The sequence below is a fragment of the Balaenoptera musculus genome, chromosome 5 (genome assembly GCF_009873245.2).
Source record: "Balaenoptera musculus isolate JJ_BM4_2016_0621 chromosome 5, mBalMus1.pri.v3, whole genome shotgun sequence".
Classification (NCBI taxonomy): Eukaryota; Metazoa; Chordata; class Mammalia; order Artiodactyla; family Balaenopteridae; genus Balaenoptera; species Balaenoptera musculus.
This window is the reverse complement of record NC_045789.1, coordinates 137,171,852-137,187,613: the sequence shown is the minus strand read 5'-3', so window position 1 is coordinate 137,187,613 and position 15,762 is coordinate 137,171,852. Positions and strand designations below refer to the sequence as shown.

The 15,762-nt window shown below is 57.9% G+C and overlaps 1 protein-coding gene across 25 annotated transcripts in view; it reads left to right on the top strand.

Moving 5' to 3' along the window:
• Positions 1 to 15,762, top strand: part of ABLIM2 (actin binding LIM protein family member 2) — a 154,989-nt gene that overhangs the window by 100,652 nt on the left and 38,575 nt on the right. For 10 of the 25 annotated variants that reach the window (XR_005019948.1, XR_005019947.1, XM_036852456.1 and 7 more), the window contains exons 11-15: positions 2,057 to 2,089; positions 3,747 to 3,867; positions 5,265 to 5,363; positions 12,969 to 13,070; positions 13,625 to 13,678. Coding sequence is in view for 23 of the 25 variants with exons in the window: in XM_036852456.1 (XP_036708351.1) it covers positions 2,057 to 2,089; positions 3,747 to 3,867; positions 5,265 to 5,363; positions 12,969 to 13,070; positions 13,625 to 13,678 (409 nt within the window). In the remaining 2 variants the exon portion in view is untranslated. The remainder of the gene's footprint in view (positions 1 to 2,056; positions 2,090 to 3,746; positions 3,868 to 5,264; positions 5,364 to 12,968; positions 13,071 to 13,624; positions 13,679 to 15,762) is intronic. The other 15 variants (XM_036852470.1, XM_036852466.1, XM_036852465.1 and 12 more) reach the window with 5 other exon arrangements.

Sequence of the window (15,762 nt, the reverse complement as noted above, 5' to 3'; positions counted from 1 at the left end):
AAGAATTCCCAGTGTGCTCTGGCCCCGAGCTGCCCCTCGCAGACACACTGACAGAGAGGGTCTGGACAGGCCCCCTCGGCGGGGGCAGAAAGCAGGAATCTCGCTGGCGATCAGGAAAGTGACAGGAGCAAAGCGAGAGTCTCTTTATTTTCTTAAGTTGGGCTGATGTCCATCATCGGGAAATGTATCCTGTTCCTTTGTCCAGAACGCTCCAGGCCACGCTCCGGCTCTCCCAGCCCTGGCCTGTCCCCCCGTCCCGTGAACTCCCCGGGCTGGTTTGACCCCTGGCTGAACCACAGACGACTTCTTGCCCGCTGTCCCGTGGGCAGTGTCCTTTGCTGGGCCTTCCTAATCACGGCTGCTCCTCTCCATTTAACCTGGAATTTGCTGATGGAGTCGCTTTTCCTTCTTGAGACTTCAGTGTGACCAGGCAATGGGGGTGGCTGGGATGGCGAGGCGGCGTGTTTGGCCAGCTGTCAGCTGTGTCGTGTGCCGATCACGTGTGGTGGCCCGGCATGGGCGCCCCACTCTGAGTCTCCCAAGGTGTAGCCGAGGCTCCGGGGCGCCGGGCTCGATGGGGTCGTGCAGGCAGGCCCAGCCTGGCAGACACCTGCTGTGGTCCAGCAGCTGGCACGGCTGCAGGGCGTGAGCGCAGGGCGGGGACAGCCCAGGGGTCCAGAGGTTCACAGCACACTCACCGGTCACGCTGCGGTGGCTGGTCCTTGTCGCTGATACCACAGTCATCACCCGTTCCTCAGGCCCGCTCTCACTCTGCACTGACCCTGGGCTTCTGCGTCGCTCCACTTCCTGTGGCCCGGCACTTTGGGAGTGACCGTCCCAGGATGTAGAAGAGAAGACGAGGGCGAGGGAGAATGAGTTGGGCCCAGGACCGTGCGGCTCACGGGGGCAGAGCTGGGGCTCGGGCCCTCGTGGCTGACTTTGGTCACTGCTGCCTCCGTGCCGGCTGCGGCCATTGCCCAGAGCGAGGTATTGGGGTTCTGTCCCTCCTCCATCTCGTGGGACCTCGAGGCCTCTGCCCTCCGCAGGCGCTGCCATGCCCGGGCTGGGAGGCTGCTCAGAGGTGGTCTCCGTGGGAGCCCTTCTGTGGGTAAATGGTGGAGTGGGCCACAGGACGTGGGTCAGCACGCTGAGCTGAACAGACACTGGCCTCGGGGTCGGACCGCTTCCCCTGCTTCTCTGGAACTGCAGCCTTCCAGCAGTTCATCCGAGTGTGGGAAGCTAGCAGAGCACACAGATCTAGGGGAGCTAGGGGAGCACAGAGATCTGCCAGCCTTTCTGAGCCTCAGTCTCCCCTTCCATGAAATGGGAAGATTGGGAAACACTTTCCCCTTGCCGTGCTAATGGTACGAGCAGACGTCCCCAGTCGCCAGGGCTCCTCCTCGGAAACTCTCCACAGCGTCTTCCTACCTGTCCAGGAGAGGGGGAGACAGGTGAGCTTCCCTGCCTGGAAGCCCCGTTTCCAGAGCCCCTTCTGCCACGCGCTCCCTCCCTAAGTCCTGGTAACACGTCTGTAGGTGGCAGGCGGTGCTCACCTGCTCCAGCGGGAGGTGCCTGGCCGGGGAGGCCGGTCACCTCTCCCCAGGGCCCCGATGACCCCCCCCCACCCCGCCCGCTGGTCCTCACCCCAAGCCCCGAGGCTCCGAATCGCGCTTCCTTTCTCTGGACCCCTTTTCTCTCTTCTGAAGAAACCTGAGGGTGATGGGCTCGCAGGGTGTGGCCACCCAACGCCCGGAACCAACAGTCTTCCCTTCGGAAATGGGTCCTCGTGGGGGAGAGGCAGGGCGGGGGCGGGCCAGGATGAGACAAGGTCCAGGCTCATCCGCACAGAGCACTGTCCTGGGGGCCTTTTCCTCGGGTGCCATTGACTGTATGTCTCCAAAAAGGAGGTTTTGGAACGTGTGTTGGGTCTCGTGCTGGGGTTCCCTCCCATGTGGAGGGGGGTCCGTGGTGCAGCTGAGCCTGGGCCGGGGTGCTCTCCTCCCCGAGTGCCCACCAGGCGCCGGGCCTAACGGGTAACTCTATGTTGTGTCCACAGTCCCCTCGGCTGCTTTCGCCAACGCCGCCTGAGGTAACCGCCCCCGGCCCACCCCGTTTGCTCACGGCGCTGCCGCCCGGATGGTAAAGATAACCGCCCGAGGCTCCCCTGGAGGGTCTCCCAGGCCCTTGACTGCGGCCTCTGACTGTGGCATCAGGCCGTGACCCTCTGAGGCTGGGGCGTCCTCCTCGGCGTCGGTTATTTTTATAATCATATCTCATCTGCATGCTTCCCTTGCGTCTGTCGGTCCTGCGATGCGGACGCCTGGGACACCTGTGTCTGACCTGAGGTCTGGGTCACGGCTTTCTTTAGAGAAAAAGTCCAGGGGCTGGGTTAGCCTGGGCCACCTCACGCGCCTCCAAGTGGGACTTGTGGGAATATCTTGGGTCCTCGAGGACACATGTGCTGAAAGCGTTTCTCTATCAAATAGCACGAACTAGCAGCCGGCTCTTCTTTCTTGTTTCTCAAAACTGATGCACGACATAGACAGCCACCAATCAGGCTCCAGTCTGCATGGGCATCAGACCTTGGGTCCAGGAACGCAGCAGCCAAAGCCTGCATGTGGGCACCTAGCACCGAGCTGCCACGCCCACGTGTGGCCGCGAGCCCCGGGCACAGTGCAGGCGAGAAGACAGGACGTCTGTATGGTGTAAACTGGCCAGCGGGGCTGTGCAGAGGATGCCCGGGGCTGGAGACTAGACTGCAGGGCTGTAGCCATCCCAGGGGAGAGCGCGTGCCCATGGCCGGGATGGGCCAGGCCAGGGGGGCTCGGGGTGAAGCGTGGGTGGGGCCTAGCAGGTGTGCGCCCAGCATGAGGGCTGCCTGAGCGGAGCGCGCAGGTGGGCACACAGGCAAGCTTTAAGGACAGTGGCTCCGTGGGTTCTGCTAAAGAGCAAACCCTAGGAGGCGGGAGGTCAGCTTGGAAGGGCGTGGGAGCCGTGAGCGCCAGACCCAGACTCTCCCATCGCTCATCCCATGCCAGCCTGCGGGGGCAAAGCGGCAGCATCCACCCCATGGCAGGACGCTGGCCCGTGTCGTGACTCAGGCCAACGTGCCGAGCTGTGGCAGGCGGGCGATCTGCTCTGCCCCCGTGCCATGGTGCCACGCCATCTCACACCACCTGTCACCTGCCCTGACCACTCCGGACAGCGGCCGTCCTGCTTGAACGGAGTCTGCGTTGTCAGTGCTTGTGGGTCTGACTCAGCTGGGCTTCTGGGCCGGGGCTGGGGGGGCTTCTTCTTACTGCCCGCACCTGGGGAGCCCCCATCAAGGCCAGGGGGAATACAGAATCTCAGTGGTTCTCAAACTGTGTTCCAAGGGGCCCTGGGTGCCGGGAAGGATGGGGCAAGAGGGGAGCTGAAAGACATAGGTAGATGCAGGTGCCTCTGCCTCCTCTGTGGGAGCCCCAGCTGCAAGGAGGGGCTGCTGGAGGCGTGGGCGGGACCCTGGCCTCCAGTACCTGGCAGGCACGGGGACAATGCTCAAGCCGAGGGGAGTGTCAGCACCAAGGCCAGCCCCCCATCTGGCTCTGCAGATGTGCCCTGGCAGGTGGGGGGACTGCGTCCTGGGGCCGTGTTGAGTCAGCCTCTTGGGTCAGGAGGGCAAACGCCCGAGTGGAGGGCGGAGGGGTGGGTGGATAGGGGTGGGCAGTGCTCTCGGCTCCAGGGTTCACCAGGCTGTCTTCTCCCAGGGGGATCAGGATGACCGCTCCTACAAGCAGTGCCGGACCTCCAGCCCGAGCTCCACCGGGTCGCTCAGCCTCGGCCGTTACACCCCGACCTCGCGGTCGCCCCAGCACTACAGCCGTCCAGGTACATGCCCCCCGCGGCCTCTTTTACCCCCAGGAAGCTGTGCTTCTTGTGGCTTTTCCTCTTATTAGTCTGTCTCTTACTTTAGCACCTGGAAAAACGACCAGCAGGGCGTGGGATTGCCAGTGGGTGATGGAGAGCCCGTCCTTTTAATGACATAATGAAAAGGCCCTCTCCTGCCGGGGCAGGGAGGTTAAGTGCAGAGGCAGCTGGTTACCCCGTTGGTTAGAGGAGCCGGCCTGTGAAACACACAAGGCAGCGCTGAGCACGTAGAATCCAGCTAGTGTGTCCGTAGCGAGAGATGTCAGGAAGGTAAAACAGCACAGAGGGCAGGAGACCAGGAGTCACTTAGTTGCAAGCTCGCGTGGTTCTGGGAAGGTTTGCACTATGAAGACAAAATCAACGAACAAAAGCTAGAGTCAGCACATGCATTGACACTTCCCCGGTAGCTGGGTTAGTGGCCCCGAGGACAGCTGTCCCCGTGGGAAGATTTGCAAGGGACCACTGCCAGCCCCCTCCCAGTGGGGAGGAGCCCGAGGAGGGTCCTCTGCACCATCCCACCTCATCCCCTGCCTGGCGCCCAGCTACGTATTCCATTCCTTTCCCTTCTAAAAATCCGCGTTGCCCTCAGCGTGTCCAAGCCACGGGGACTCCGCACAGAGGCTGCTTCTTGAGGGATTTTTCCAGGCATCTCCTCCTCGGCCAGCTGTTGCATGGTTCCATCCTCACCTCCATGGACTCAACTCTGATTTTTGCAGCCTTTGTGGAAAAATCAAAACTCCTTCATTTGCAAAGTTATTTTCATGGACTCCCTGCGATGGGCCTGGTACATCCTGCTCAGTAGATGTTTGGAAAGTGGGTGAGTGAGTGAATGAATGAATGAATGAGTGAGTGACCAGGCGAGCAGGTGAGTCCAGGAGAAGGGCTGTCAGCCTCTGCTGACCCCTGACCACCATATTTGGGTCTTCTGGCCTTGTTGCTTGTGCCCGGTCAGGTGGTCACCCCAGAGCCAAGACCCGAATCTCTCCTGGGCAAGGCCGGGGTACCTGTCAGGTGACAGATCACTCCCTGGTCTGGCCAGCTGCCCTCCACCTGGGCCCTGGATCCCAAGGAGCCCCCTAAGTGGGGCAGTGGGCAGGGCTCAGGGGCCAGCAGCTCCCACCCAGCAGGCCCGGGGGCGCTGCCACCCTGACCCCAGAGGGCAGGGCTTCCTCACTCGGAACCCGGAGCAGACTGGCCCAGAGTGTACTTAGCGGCCCCCCTCCAGGTGCCTCAGAAAGGTGTGCATTCTTCGAGAGAGGAAGCAGAAATGTTCCTAGCAGAGCGGGGCCTAGGAATATTTTGCGGCTTTGTGGCCACGAGCGCAGGGCCGACTCTGACTTGCTCTCTGTTGCCCGCAGCTGGTACTGTGAGTGTTGGTACCAGTAGCTGCCTGTCCCTCTCCCAACACCCAAGCCCTACCTCCGTGTTCAGACATCATTACATCCCCTACTTCCGAGGTAAGGTGCGCAGGGCTGCGGGCTGCGGTGCAGGGCCGGCCGTGCGTCTGTGTCTCGCTCTCCTGCGTCCGCCGCATGGCTTCCCCGAGCCCGTGTCTCACGCCCGTGCTCCGTGCTTTGTGTCTTGTGTGCCCAGCTCTGTCGGTGTGTAAACGTTCCCAGGAAGTAACCTGTGTCAGGGAGCAAGCGGCGAGGCACGAAGAGGGATCTAGGACCTGCCCAGCGCCCACCCTTGGGCTGGTGCCCAGAGCCTTTCCCTAAGTCGTCTCCTTTTATTTCCCACGGCAGCTCGGCGGGTGCGGGAACCGCTAGCCGTGATTATCGGGAGCAAATGCTAAGGCACAGAGGCTGGAGATGTCCCCGACCTCAGCTCCTGGTGGCCGGGCAGGAGGCACACCCCGCATGGCGCAGACCCACCCTCCTTCCCCACCCCTGCCCGGGCACGCGTATGTGAATCACACCAGGAAAAGGACCAGTTCCTTTTCAGTCTGTATATTACGGACTGAATTATGTCCCCCCAAATTCATACATTGAAGTCCCAACCGCCAGTGTGACTGCATTTGGAGAAAGGGTCCTTAGGAGGTTATTAGGGTTACATCAGGTCATACAGGTGGGGCCCTAATCTGAGAGCGTGGGTGGCATTTACGAAGAGGAACAGACGCTCTCTCTGCACACGCTCAGAGGAAAGGCCACGTGAGGACAGACCAGTTGTCTTCAGCCAAGAAGGGAGGCCTCACCCAAAACCAAGCCCTGCCAGACCTTGATCTGGGACTTCCAGCCTCCACAGCTGTGAGAAATGAATGTCTGCTGTGTAAGCCACCAGCTGTGGTCCTTTGTTACGCAGCCCTAGCTGATTAATACACCATGGAAAGACTCCCAGGGCACGAGAGGAGCAGCGATGATCTCTTGCTGATTCCCCCAGATGTGTGTTAAGGTCCCTGTTCCTTACAGTTGCTGAGTGGTGAAAGTTTCAAGGGAATCTTCTGTCCCCAAGGGACCAAGAGAGGACAGCTCAGCTGGATTATTCCATCACTGGATGGTCACCCGGCAGGGCTCCTTGGAACCTGGACGGTTCTCATGTGTGTCATCGTCACCTGTTTGCATGACTCCATCAGCCTAACTGAGAAGAGAACCCCTGGTCATCGGGGTGCCTGGGGGTGGCTTTGCCTAGATCCGTCCAGGCTGGGGCAGGAGCCAGAGCAGATCAGGTGATGGCCCTCCTCTGCCCCTTCTGAGCCTCCACGTCAAGCTCCTACTGCGTCAGGCTGAGGCAAAGCCAGGATGGGACCTCAGCCAAGGATGGGCCCCCTGGGCAGCTGCCCCCGGCCTGCAGCACTGCATCCTCAGCCACATGAGGGAGGGCCAGGGAGGGAGGCTGACAGAAGGGCAGCCCACTCACCTCGGGTAGGAGCAACGAGGCCCTTCCTTCCATTCTGTGCTGGGGGCAGGCAGTGCAGGCGGGCCCCCACCCCACTGCCCACCAAAATGTGGTTTAGAAACCACATTTCTAAATGTCATAGCCCTTCCAATGGTGTCCCTGAGGTCAGGGGGCACGGTGCCCTGCGGTCTGCTCCAGGTGGGCACTGGCCCCGCGGTGGGCAGGTCTCTGCCCCAGTTCCCTCCTGGCTGCTTCGGCCCCAAGTTCTCTTTTTTTTTTTTTTTTTTAAACATCTTTATTGGAGTATAATTGCTTTACAATGGTGTGTTAGTTTCTGCTATATAACAAAGTGAATCAGCTATACGTATACATATATCCGCATATCTCCTCCCTCTTGCGTCTCCCTCCCACCCTCCCTAGCCCACCCCTCTAGGTGGTCACAAAGCACCGAGCTGATCTCCCTGTGTTATGCAGCTGCTTCCCACTAGCTATCTATTTTACATTTGGTAGTGTATATATGTCCATGCCACTCTCTCACTTTGTCCCAGCTTACCCTTCCCCCTTCCCGTATTCTCAAGTCCATTCTCTACATCTGCGTCTTTATTCCTGTCCTGCCCCTAGGTTCTTCAGAACCATTTTGTTTTTTAGATTCCATATATATGTGTTAGCATACGGTATTTGTTTTTCTCTTCCTGACTTATCTCACTCTGTATGACAGACTCTAGGTCCATCCACCTCACTACAAATCACTCAATTTCATTTCTTTTTATGGCTGAGTAATATTCCATTGTATATATGTGCCACATCCTCTTTATCCATTCATCTGTTGATGGACACTTAGGTTGCTTCCATGACCTGGCTATTGTAAATAGTGCTGCAGTGACCATTGTGGTACATGACTCTTTTTGAATTATAGTTTTCTCAGGGTATATGCCCAATACTGGGATTGCTGGGTCATATGGTAGTTCTATTTTTAGTTTTTTAAGGAACCTCCATACTGTTCTCCATAGTGGCTGTATCAATTTACATTCCCACCAACAGTGCAAGAGGGTTCCCTTTTCTCCACACCCTCTCCAGCATTTATCGTTTGTAGATATTTTGATGTTGGCCATTCTGACTGGTGTGAGGTGATACCTCATTGTAGTTTTGATTTGCATTTCTCTAATGATTAATGATGTTGAGCATCCTTTCATGTGTTTGTTGGCAATCTGTATATCTTCTTTGGAGAAATGTCTATTTAGGTCTTCTGCCCATTTTTGGACTGGGTTGTTTGTTTTTTTGATATTGAGCTGCATGAGCTGCTTGTAAATTTTGGAGATTAATCCTTTGTCAGTTGCTTCATTTGCAAATATTTTCTCCCATTCTGAGGGTTGTCTTTACGTCTTGTTTATGGTCTCCTTTAATGTGCAAAAGCTTTTAAGTTTCATTAGGTCCCATTTGTTTATTTTTGTTTTTATTCCCATTTCTCTAGAAGGTGGGTCAAAAAGGATCTTGCTGTGATTTATGTCATAGAGTCTTCTCTCTGTGTTTTCCTCTAAGAGTTTTATAGTTTCTGGCCTTACATTTAGGTATTTAATCCATTTTGAGTTTATGTTTGTGTATGGTGTTAGGGAGTGTTCTAATTTCATTCTTTTACATGTAGTTGTCCAGTTTTCCCAGCACCACTTATTGAAGAGGATGTCTTTTCTCCATTGTATATTCTTGCCTCCTTTATCAAAAATAAGGTGACCATATGTGCATGGGTTTGTCTCTGGGCATTCTATCCTGTACCATTGATCTATATTTCTGTTTTTGTGCCAGTACCATGCTGTCTTGATTACTATAGCTTTGTAGTATAGTCTGAAGTCGGGAAGCCTGATTCCTCCAACTCTGTTCTTCTTTCTCAAGATTGCTTTGGCTATTCGGGGTCCCAGTTCTCTTTGTTCAGAAATTGGACAAAGCCCCCTGCCCTCCTCTCTGGTGCAGTATGCAGGGGAGTCTGGCACCCGTGGCTCTGCCCCCTGCCGACTTCCAGGGCCGTCTGTGACCTCGGGAGCCCCAGCCTTTTGCCAGGACTCACCCCTAGGGAGACTGAGGCTCAGGGACAGGTCGCTGGGCAGAGCCCAGAGGCAGGCCCTCATTCACCACGTGCGTCCACCTGCCGGCCATGGGGCCACCACTTCTCCCCGACACCTCTCACTGAGGCCCACGGGCTCTGGCGCATCCCAGCCTGTGGGCACTCTGCAGCCAGCTGTGCCAAGGGCCGCCTGCCTTCTTCTCAGCTGGTCACGGGGCCTGGCATCCACCCACGCTCTCCAGAGAAGCCTTCCCTGGTCTCTCCTTACAGCATCTTCAGCTTCTTTGGCTCCTTAGGTGGAGATTTTCCCTCTGGACGACACTGTGGGTGGAGGGCTCACCAAGGAGAGGCCAGCGCTTGCCCTGATCTGGCCAGATGCCCCTCCTTCCCCCCCCATCCCAGACACACCTTCCCACCGTGTCCTGGTGCCCGGGGCCACCCTCCTGCCAGGACCTGCGTGCAGCGTAGGTGCCAGTGACAGCCGTTTACACTTTAGTATGAATTTCAGTCCCCAGTGTGTCTCCCGGGACAGTGTCAGGTTTAAGCCTGACTTCTCACCTGTTAAGGAGCAGGCCGCGGGTCCGCGGGTGAATGCAAGCAGAAGTGATGCTGCCGAAACCACCTTGCTGGGCAGTGACGGGAAGTGACCGCTGAACCTGCTCCCCACAGGGCGTGAGAGGGAGAGGAGGGGCTGCAGACGCGGAACCTCAGGTCAAGGCCACTTCCCCACCCACCCGCCGCACCCGTAGGCACCTCTTCATCTCGCCCCCATTCTGGGGCCCTCCACCTGGTGGCCGTGGCTGGCTCAGGTGGCACGTGGCAGTGAGCGGGGCAGGTGGAAACCCACCCACGTCTTGGTGACCCATGGGGTCCCTGCAAGGGGCTGGGGGCTGGCCTCCCCTCTGGTCACCTTGAGAAGATCCACAGGAGCAAGTGAGGGAGCTCCCGACGGCAGAGCTGGGACAGCTGAGCAGCAGAATGAAGGACGTGGTGTTGGATCGTAAAGCAAAGTACAAATGTCCACGCGTCCACACTGATATAAAGGAACGACTGGATAAATAAATAACTGGGGGAGAAGAGACAAACTCCCAGCAGAAGAATCCCCAGTAATTCACGCGGACCCTCCACCCTCCAGGAGGGGCCCCCCGCCCCGTGTCAGGTGTGGACTGTGCACGGCGGCTCCCTCCGAAAGAGCACAGAGTGGGGAGGTGGGGGGAGCCAGACGGGGAGAATCCTGGCCAGCACGACCTCGGCCGTGGGGTCAAGGTCAATCGCAGTGGTGGGCCACGTGGATGGCAGTGCCCCTGACGTGATGGGAGGGGGGCACCTCCCCTCTGTGCTCTTCCTCCCAAACCCGTAACCCCCGTCCAATCATGAGAAAATCATCCGACGAACCCCAGCCGAGGGACAGTCCGCGAAACACCGACCAACACTTCTCAAAACTGCCAAGGCCGTGAAATGCAAGGAGAGTGTGAGAAACGGTCACAGCCCAGGGGAGCCTGAGGACGCGTGAGGACCAGTGTCGCCTGGTGTCCTGGACGGATCCTCAGATACAACAGGGGAAAACGGGTGAAACCCAAATAAAGTAAGGTGTTTAGACAACACCCGCGTGGCAACGCGCCGGTGGCACGTAAAGTAACGGAGGGAATGACGTGCGGTCCGCAGGAAGGCTCCGTGCTGCCCGGAACTGCTCTGCAACAAGGCATCAATTTGGACAAACAGGCGAGGTGGCCGCTCACCGGCCAGGGGTTCCCCGGCTCTGAGAGGTCCCCTCCCTGGCATCCTCACGTCTCCCTGAGGGTGCCGAGGGGCCCTCCCTGGCAGAGGTCAGAAGCGGCCTCGGTCCTGACCCATCTCCAGGAGAAGCCACGCACCTCGGCCCGAGGGGCTCTGTGCCTTTTCAAAGTTGCCGCTCAGCTGGGTGACCTCTGGCTGTCCCCCATCCCCGGTGACATCAGTGGTTGGGGTTTTTGCCCCCAAGGCCCACGGGGGAAGCTGGCCCTCAGAGCAGCACCTGGGGCCGGGCCTCACCAGGACACCAGCCCCTGCAAAAGGCAGTCGTGGTGGCGTGGCCGCTGGGCTGTCGTGAGCAAAGTGCTGCGAGAGGCCCCACGTGGGATCTATGTGAGGGTGCATTTGATGATGATTTAGCAACACGGTGAATGGGCAGGCAGGTGTGTGTCCAGAGAAGGGAGTAGTCAGCTGGGCTATGTTCTCTGGGAAGGCTTTGCACTTGAGCCTTGACCCAGGAAGGGGCTGCACAGGTGGGGAGGATTGGAAAGGGAGTCCAGAAGGGGATGGGGGAGAAGGGGAGGCAAGCAGAGGCATCCTGGGTCAGGTCCAAGGTCTTAAGAGTTCGGTGACCGGTGTAGAGGCCCCTGGATGGCAGGTGTGAGGTGGGCCTGAAAGCCCAGTGTGGCCACCGCATGGTGCCTCCTGACCCTGGTGAAAGCCGTGGTCCTCCTCAGATACGTGTGTGCGCGTGTGCGTGCACACACACACACACACACACAGAGTCTTGCCTGTGAGGTCAGACCCTGCACGGTGGGCCTGGGGACTGGGGCGGGGGGGCGGGCAGGAGTCCCGTGACGTGTTAGAGACTCCAGCCACCTGGGCAGCGGTGGAGAGAAACAGGCCACTGGAAGCTGTGTCAAGACGTGCCCGGCACAGTGGTGCCGCCTTAAGTGAGCGTCCTCGGCAGCTCTGGAGTCCGAGCAGATGCAGTAAAGCCCCTGCTTCCACCATATGCTCCGCTGCCCCTGGAGATGGATGAGCCACAGTCGGCAGGACGGATCTGAGGTTTTCTCTGCGTGCCCGTGGGCGTGGTCTCCCCGGGTGCAGGAGTCTGGCCTGGCGTGAGGCTCCAGAAGGCTCTGTGCTGTGCTGGAAGGTGGCAGCTAAGGGAAAAGCAGGGTTCACGCCCCGAAGAGGGGGGCAGTCATCTACCTGAAGCTCCACCCACGCTGACAGGTGAAATTGGCGCCGCGCCCAGGAAGATGCTTAAGCTGTAGTCAGCAGCCCCCGTGTGGCCTCAGCCTGGTTCGGGCCGCGGGCTGTGCGCCGCTGAGCCCACCCCGACCCGCCGGCCCCCCTTGGCCCTCAGCACACCCCTCCGCCAGGCAGGAGTGTCCCCCATGAGCCCGTCTACTGCGTCTCCCCCCATTAGCCCGCCTCCAGGTTGGGCCCAGCGCTCACTCTGCCTCATCACCAAGTCACCTCGGGGTCCTGCGGCTTGCAACTGGGGCTATTTTCAAGTCAGGGGTGTCCGTTTCCCTTTGCCAAGCTGTCACATAACGCGGCGAGGGTTTCCTGGGGCTAAAGGGGCGGAAATGCACTGTGCCTTTGCGTGTCTCGCTAAGAGGAGCCGTATGCCTTTCGTGCCGTGTTCGACACGCATCACGCCCTGTGTACCATCGCATTCCTCAGTAGGTGTGGTGCGGGGCAGGGAGGGTCAGCGGGTCACCACGGCTGTCTAAACTTGTGACTTGATAATCCAACCTTGTTCGCAAAACAGAAATGACAAATCCAGACGGGATGAAAATCGGGGCCAGAATCAGAGGACTCTTTCCATTTAACGGGGCAAAAAAAATTGCTTTATTTGGGAACATGGCAGCTGATTAATACCAATGGTCTCTTATTCTCCTGTGGCTGATCGAATTTTACTCAGTGGCTTTTCAGGACAGATGTAGATGAATTCTAGCCCTTTAATCCCGATTCTGAATGGCTAATTTGTGAATTCCCCAAGAAATCAGCGTCTTTTTACGCAAGGATACTTAGGACATGGGGGGGTGCTTACTTTTGGTGAATTTGTGAGTCTCTGGCTTCCAATGGCAGCCACGGCAGAGCAGCCGCGTGGCTGGGCCCGGCCAAGGAGAGGGAGCTCTGCCGAGGGCCAGGCCAGACTTCGCAGGAACCAGGAGCCAGCACGGGCTCTGCCCTGGGCGTGCCTGTTCCCTCACCACGGGGCCAGCGAAGGGGGTCCCTCGAGGTTGGATTAACAAGCCGTGGGGCCCACCTGGAGGTGTCGGTGAGGGTCCCTCTCCCTGGGCAGCGGGTTCGGGCGGCCCCGCCAGGCAGGGGAGAGGGGCTCACGAGCTTTCATGCTTGAAATGCTCTCCTCTGCTTTTCCCTTCCCGCCTTCTGTCTGCCGGCTTTGCTTTCCCGTCTGGAGGCAGTGAAAGTGGCCGGAGCACCTCCAGCCTCTCCGTGCTCTCAGACAGCAAGCCTCCCCCCTCCACCTACCAGCAGGCTCCTCGCCACTTCCACGTCCCAGGTAGGCGCCCAGGACACACGGCCGCCCGCCAGGCAGACCGTCTGTCCGCCCCCGAGCTGTCGGGGCAGGGGGGTGGGAGCGGGCCGCCGTGCCTCTCGGGGGTGGCGTGGTCCCCGAGCCTCCCCATCTCCCTCACCCCTAAATTCCGAGATGCTTTAAAAGTCCGCCAATGGGTGTGCGCATCCCCAAACTGGCACGTGTTTGAGTTTCTCCCGAATCTCCACAAACACCAGGGAGGCATGGCTGCCCTCCTGAGAATGGGCTGGACAGCGGGGCTGACCGGGTCACCGCCGTCGCTGGACCCCCGCCCCAGCCGCCTCTGTCCCTCTGCCCCCTTCACGCGGCGGGTGGCATCGGGGCTGAGCAAGGCTGACGTGCAGTGTGAGGCCTGGGTGCCAGTCGCCGGGGCGGGTGCCAGATCCTTGCTGGGGACTCTAAACCTGGGTGACGGATTGCTGCTGACAAAAGAGCGGTAGAATGGAGACCATCACAGTCTGCTGCTCACCCTGCTGTTCTCTCCTTTTTTTCTTTTTTTTTTCTTTCTTCTTTCCCAGACACTGGCGTCAAAGATAACATCTACAGGAAACCCCCCATCTACAAGCAGCATGGTACATACAGTCGGATTCCTCTGCTGCTGTGTTTGCCCTGCACGCCTGTCGGTGCCTTTGCTTCTGAATGCTTCCTGTTGTTGTGTTCTGAGACATGATGGGGAGGGTACCTCGGAGGCCCCGCGGTCTAAACATTAGGTGCAAATTTGCCTGTAGGCTCCCGAGAGGCCCCTGCAGAAATTACAACAAAGGGTGTGTCCTCCTAAGGACACCTCTGTGTGTCTAAACCCGGGGCTAACACACGTGGGCCGGGGCCGGGGCTGGGGATGTGTAACCAAGAGCTGGTCTCGGTGTGTGGCTTCAGGGATGATACTTTGAGAGAGGCAGCCAGACTGACTTTAGCCAAGGTGATGAAGGACGGAGGTGCTTGGACCACAATCCGACCCAGCCTGGTCTTTGTAAAACAGAACAAACCAGAATCAGTCATTTATTCCTCCATGAGAATTTAAGTCCTGTGTCTTGAGAATTTCTGATGATAGAATAAATGACTCAGCCTTTGGTTGAAGGGATTTCTTGCATCAGCGAAGAGGGGCTGGAGATGCTTGGTTCCAGGGGCGTCTCTCGCCCCCCCAGTTTCCCTCTCAGAGGTGACCAGCCACCTGCGCTCCACCTGAGCCTGCAGGGGACAGGTACACAGGGGACAGAAGGCTCCAGGTCTCACCTCTGTTTCGTCACAGAATCTCTGGTGATTTGGGGCTTGTTGCTTCGCCATCCTGAGCCTCTGTTTCCTCATCTGCAAAACAGGACCGACCCTCCGCTCTGCCCTTTTCACAGGCTGCTTGTGAGGACCGGATGGGATAATGAACGTGGAATCATGTTCTAAAACTGTCGAGTGCGGTGCACGTGATGGGGATTGTTATTAAGACACCAGAGAGGTGGGAAGAGGAATCCCCATACTTAAGTTCTTGTCTAGATGCGCCCAAAAAACAGCCACATCCCCCGTTGACAACTGGGTGGACGCTGCTGGGTGGAATCTATAAAAGTGCGTTTCCTGAGGCTTACTGACAAATCGGTGCTCTAGTTGTGCAGGCTTTGTGTGTTTTATCATTTTCTCCTTGACTGCAGTAGGCCCTGTGCTTTGTGTATTTCTTCCTCTTCCCAAGAAAGAAAAAGATGAATGGGAACTCCTGGGTTTCCGGAAGGCTATGCCTTTCGCCGTTGCCTCTCAGTCGGAGAAGCAGGGAGCCCAGATCTTCCCGAGGGATCAGAGAGAGGGAGGGGCGCGTAGACTCCAGGGCCCTCAGAGGTGGTCCAGACCAGCTCCCTGTGTTACCGGTGGGGAAACTGAGGCGCAGGAAGGAAGGAGCAGGCACAGAGCGGTGTCTTTCCATCGTGGCGCCCGCACTGCAGCCAGGAGGCTGTGCGTGCTGTCTGCGTCCGCGGGAAGGACTGACTGACTCGGCCTTTTATCAGCCGCTAGCTGACACATCACGTACACACACAGGGTCGGAGGGCCGGCCCCTGGGAGGGGAATAGGCAGTAAATCAGATTAGGAAATTGCTCACTAGCATCTGACGGAGCCCGATCTAAGACAGAGAACTTCTGACAGTAAGGCCCTTAACCGAATCATGCAGTGGAGATTCGGTTTATTCACCCTTTTCTTTTTTTTGGCCATGCCGCACGGCCTGCGGGATCTTGGTTCCCCGACCAGGGATCGAACCCCCGTTCCCTGCAGTGGAAGCGCGGAGTCTTAACCACTAGACCTCCAGGGAAGTCCTGGTTTACTCTTACCAGGGGTAATCTCTGTGTTTCTTTTTTAATCTGGATAGAAACACCTCTTCTATCCAAAGGCAAGTGAATTCCTCTTTGACTGAACCCTGAACAATGACCCAAACCCTCTTAACGTTCTAGAATGTGGATTTATTGATTATTTTATGAAATAAACTTTACAGAGCGCCTGCTCTCTGCCACGCATTTGGCCACGTCATGGGGATGAACATGAATACAGTCTGTCCCTGCTTGACTGTAAATGGGCCATGAATGAAGTGAGCACTCACGGGTGCTGTGTAGTCCTCTCCACCAGCTTTCCTTAGACAGCCGTCAGGACATCACGGATGTGGGAATTCCCTGGCGGTCCAGTGGTT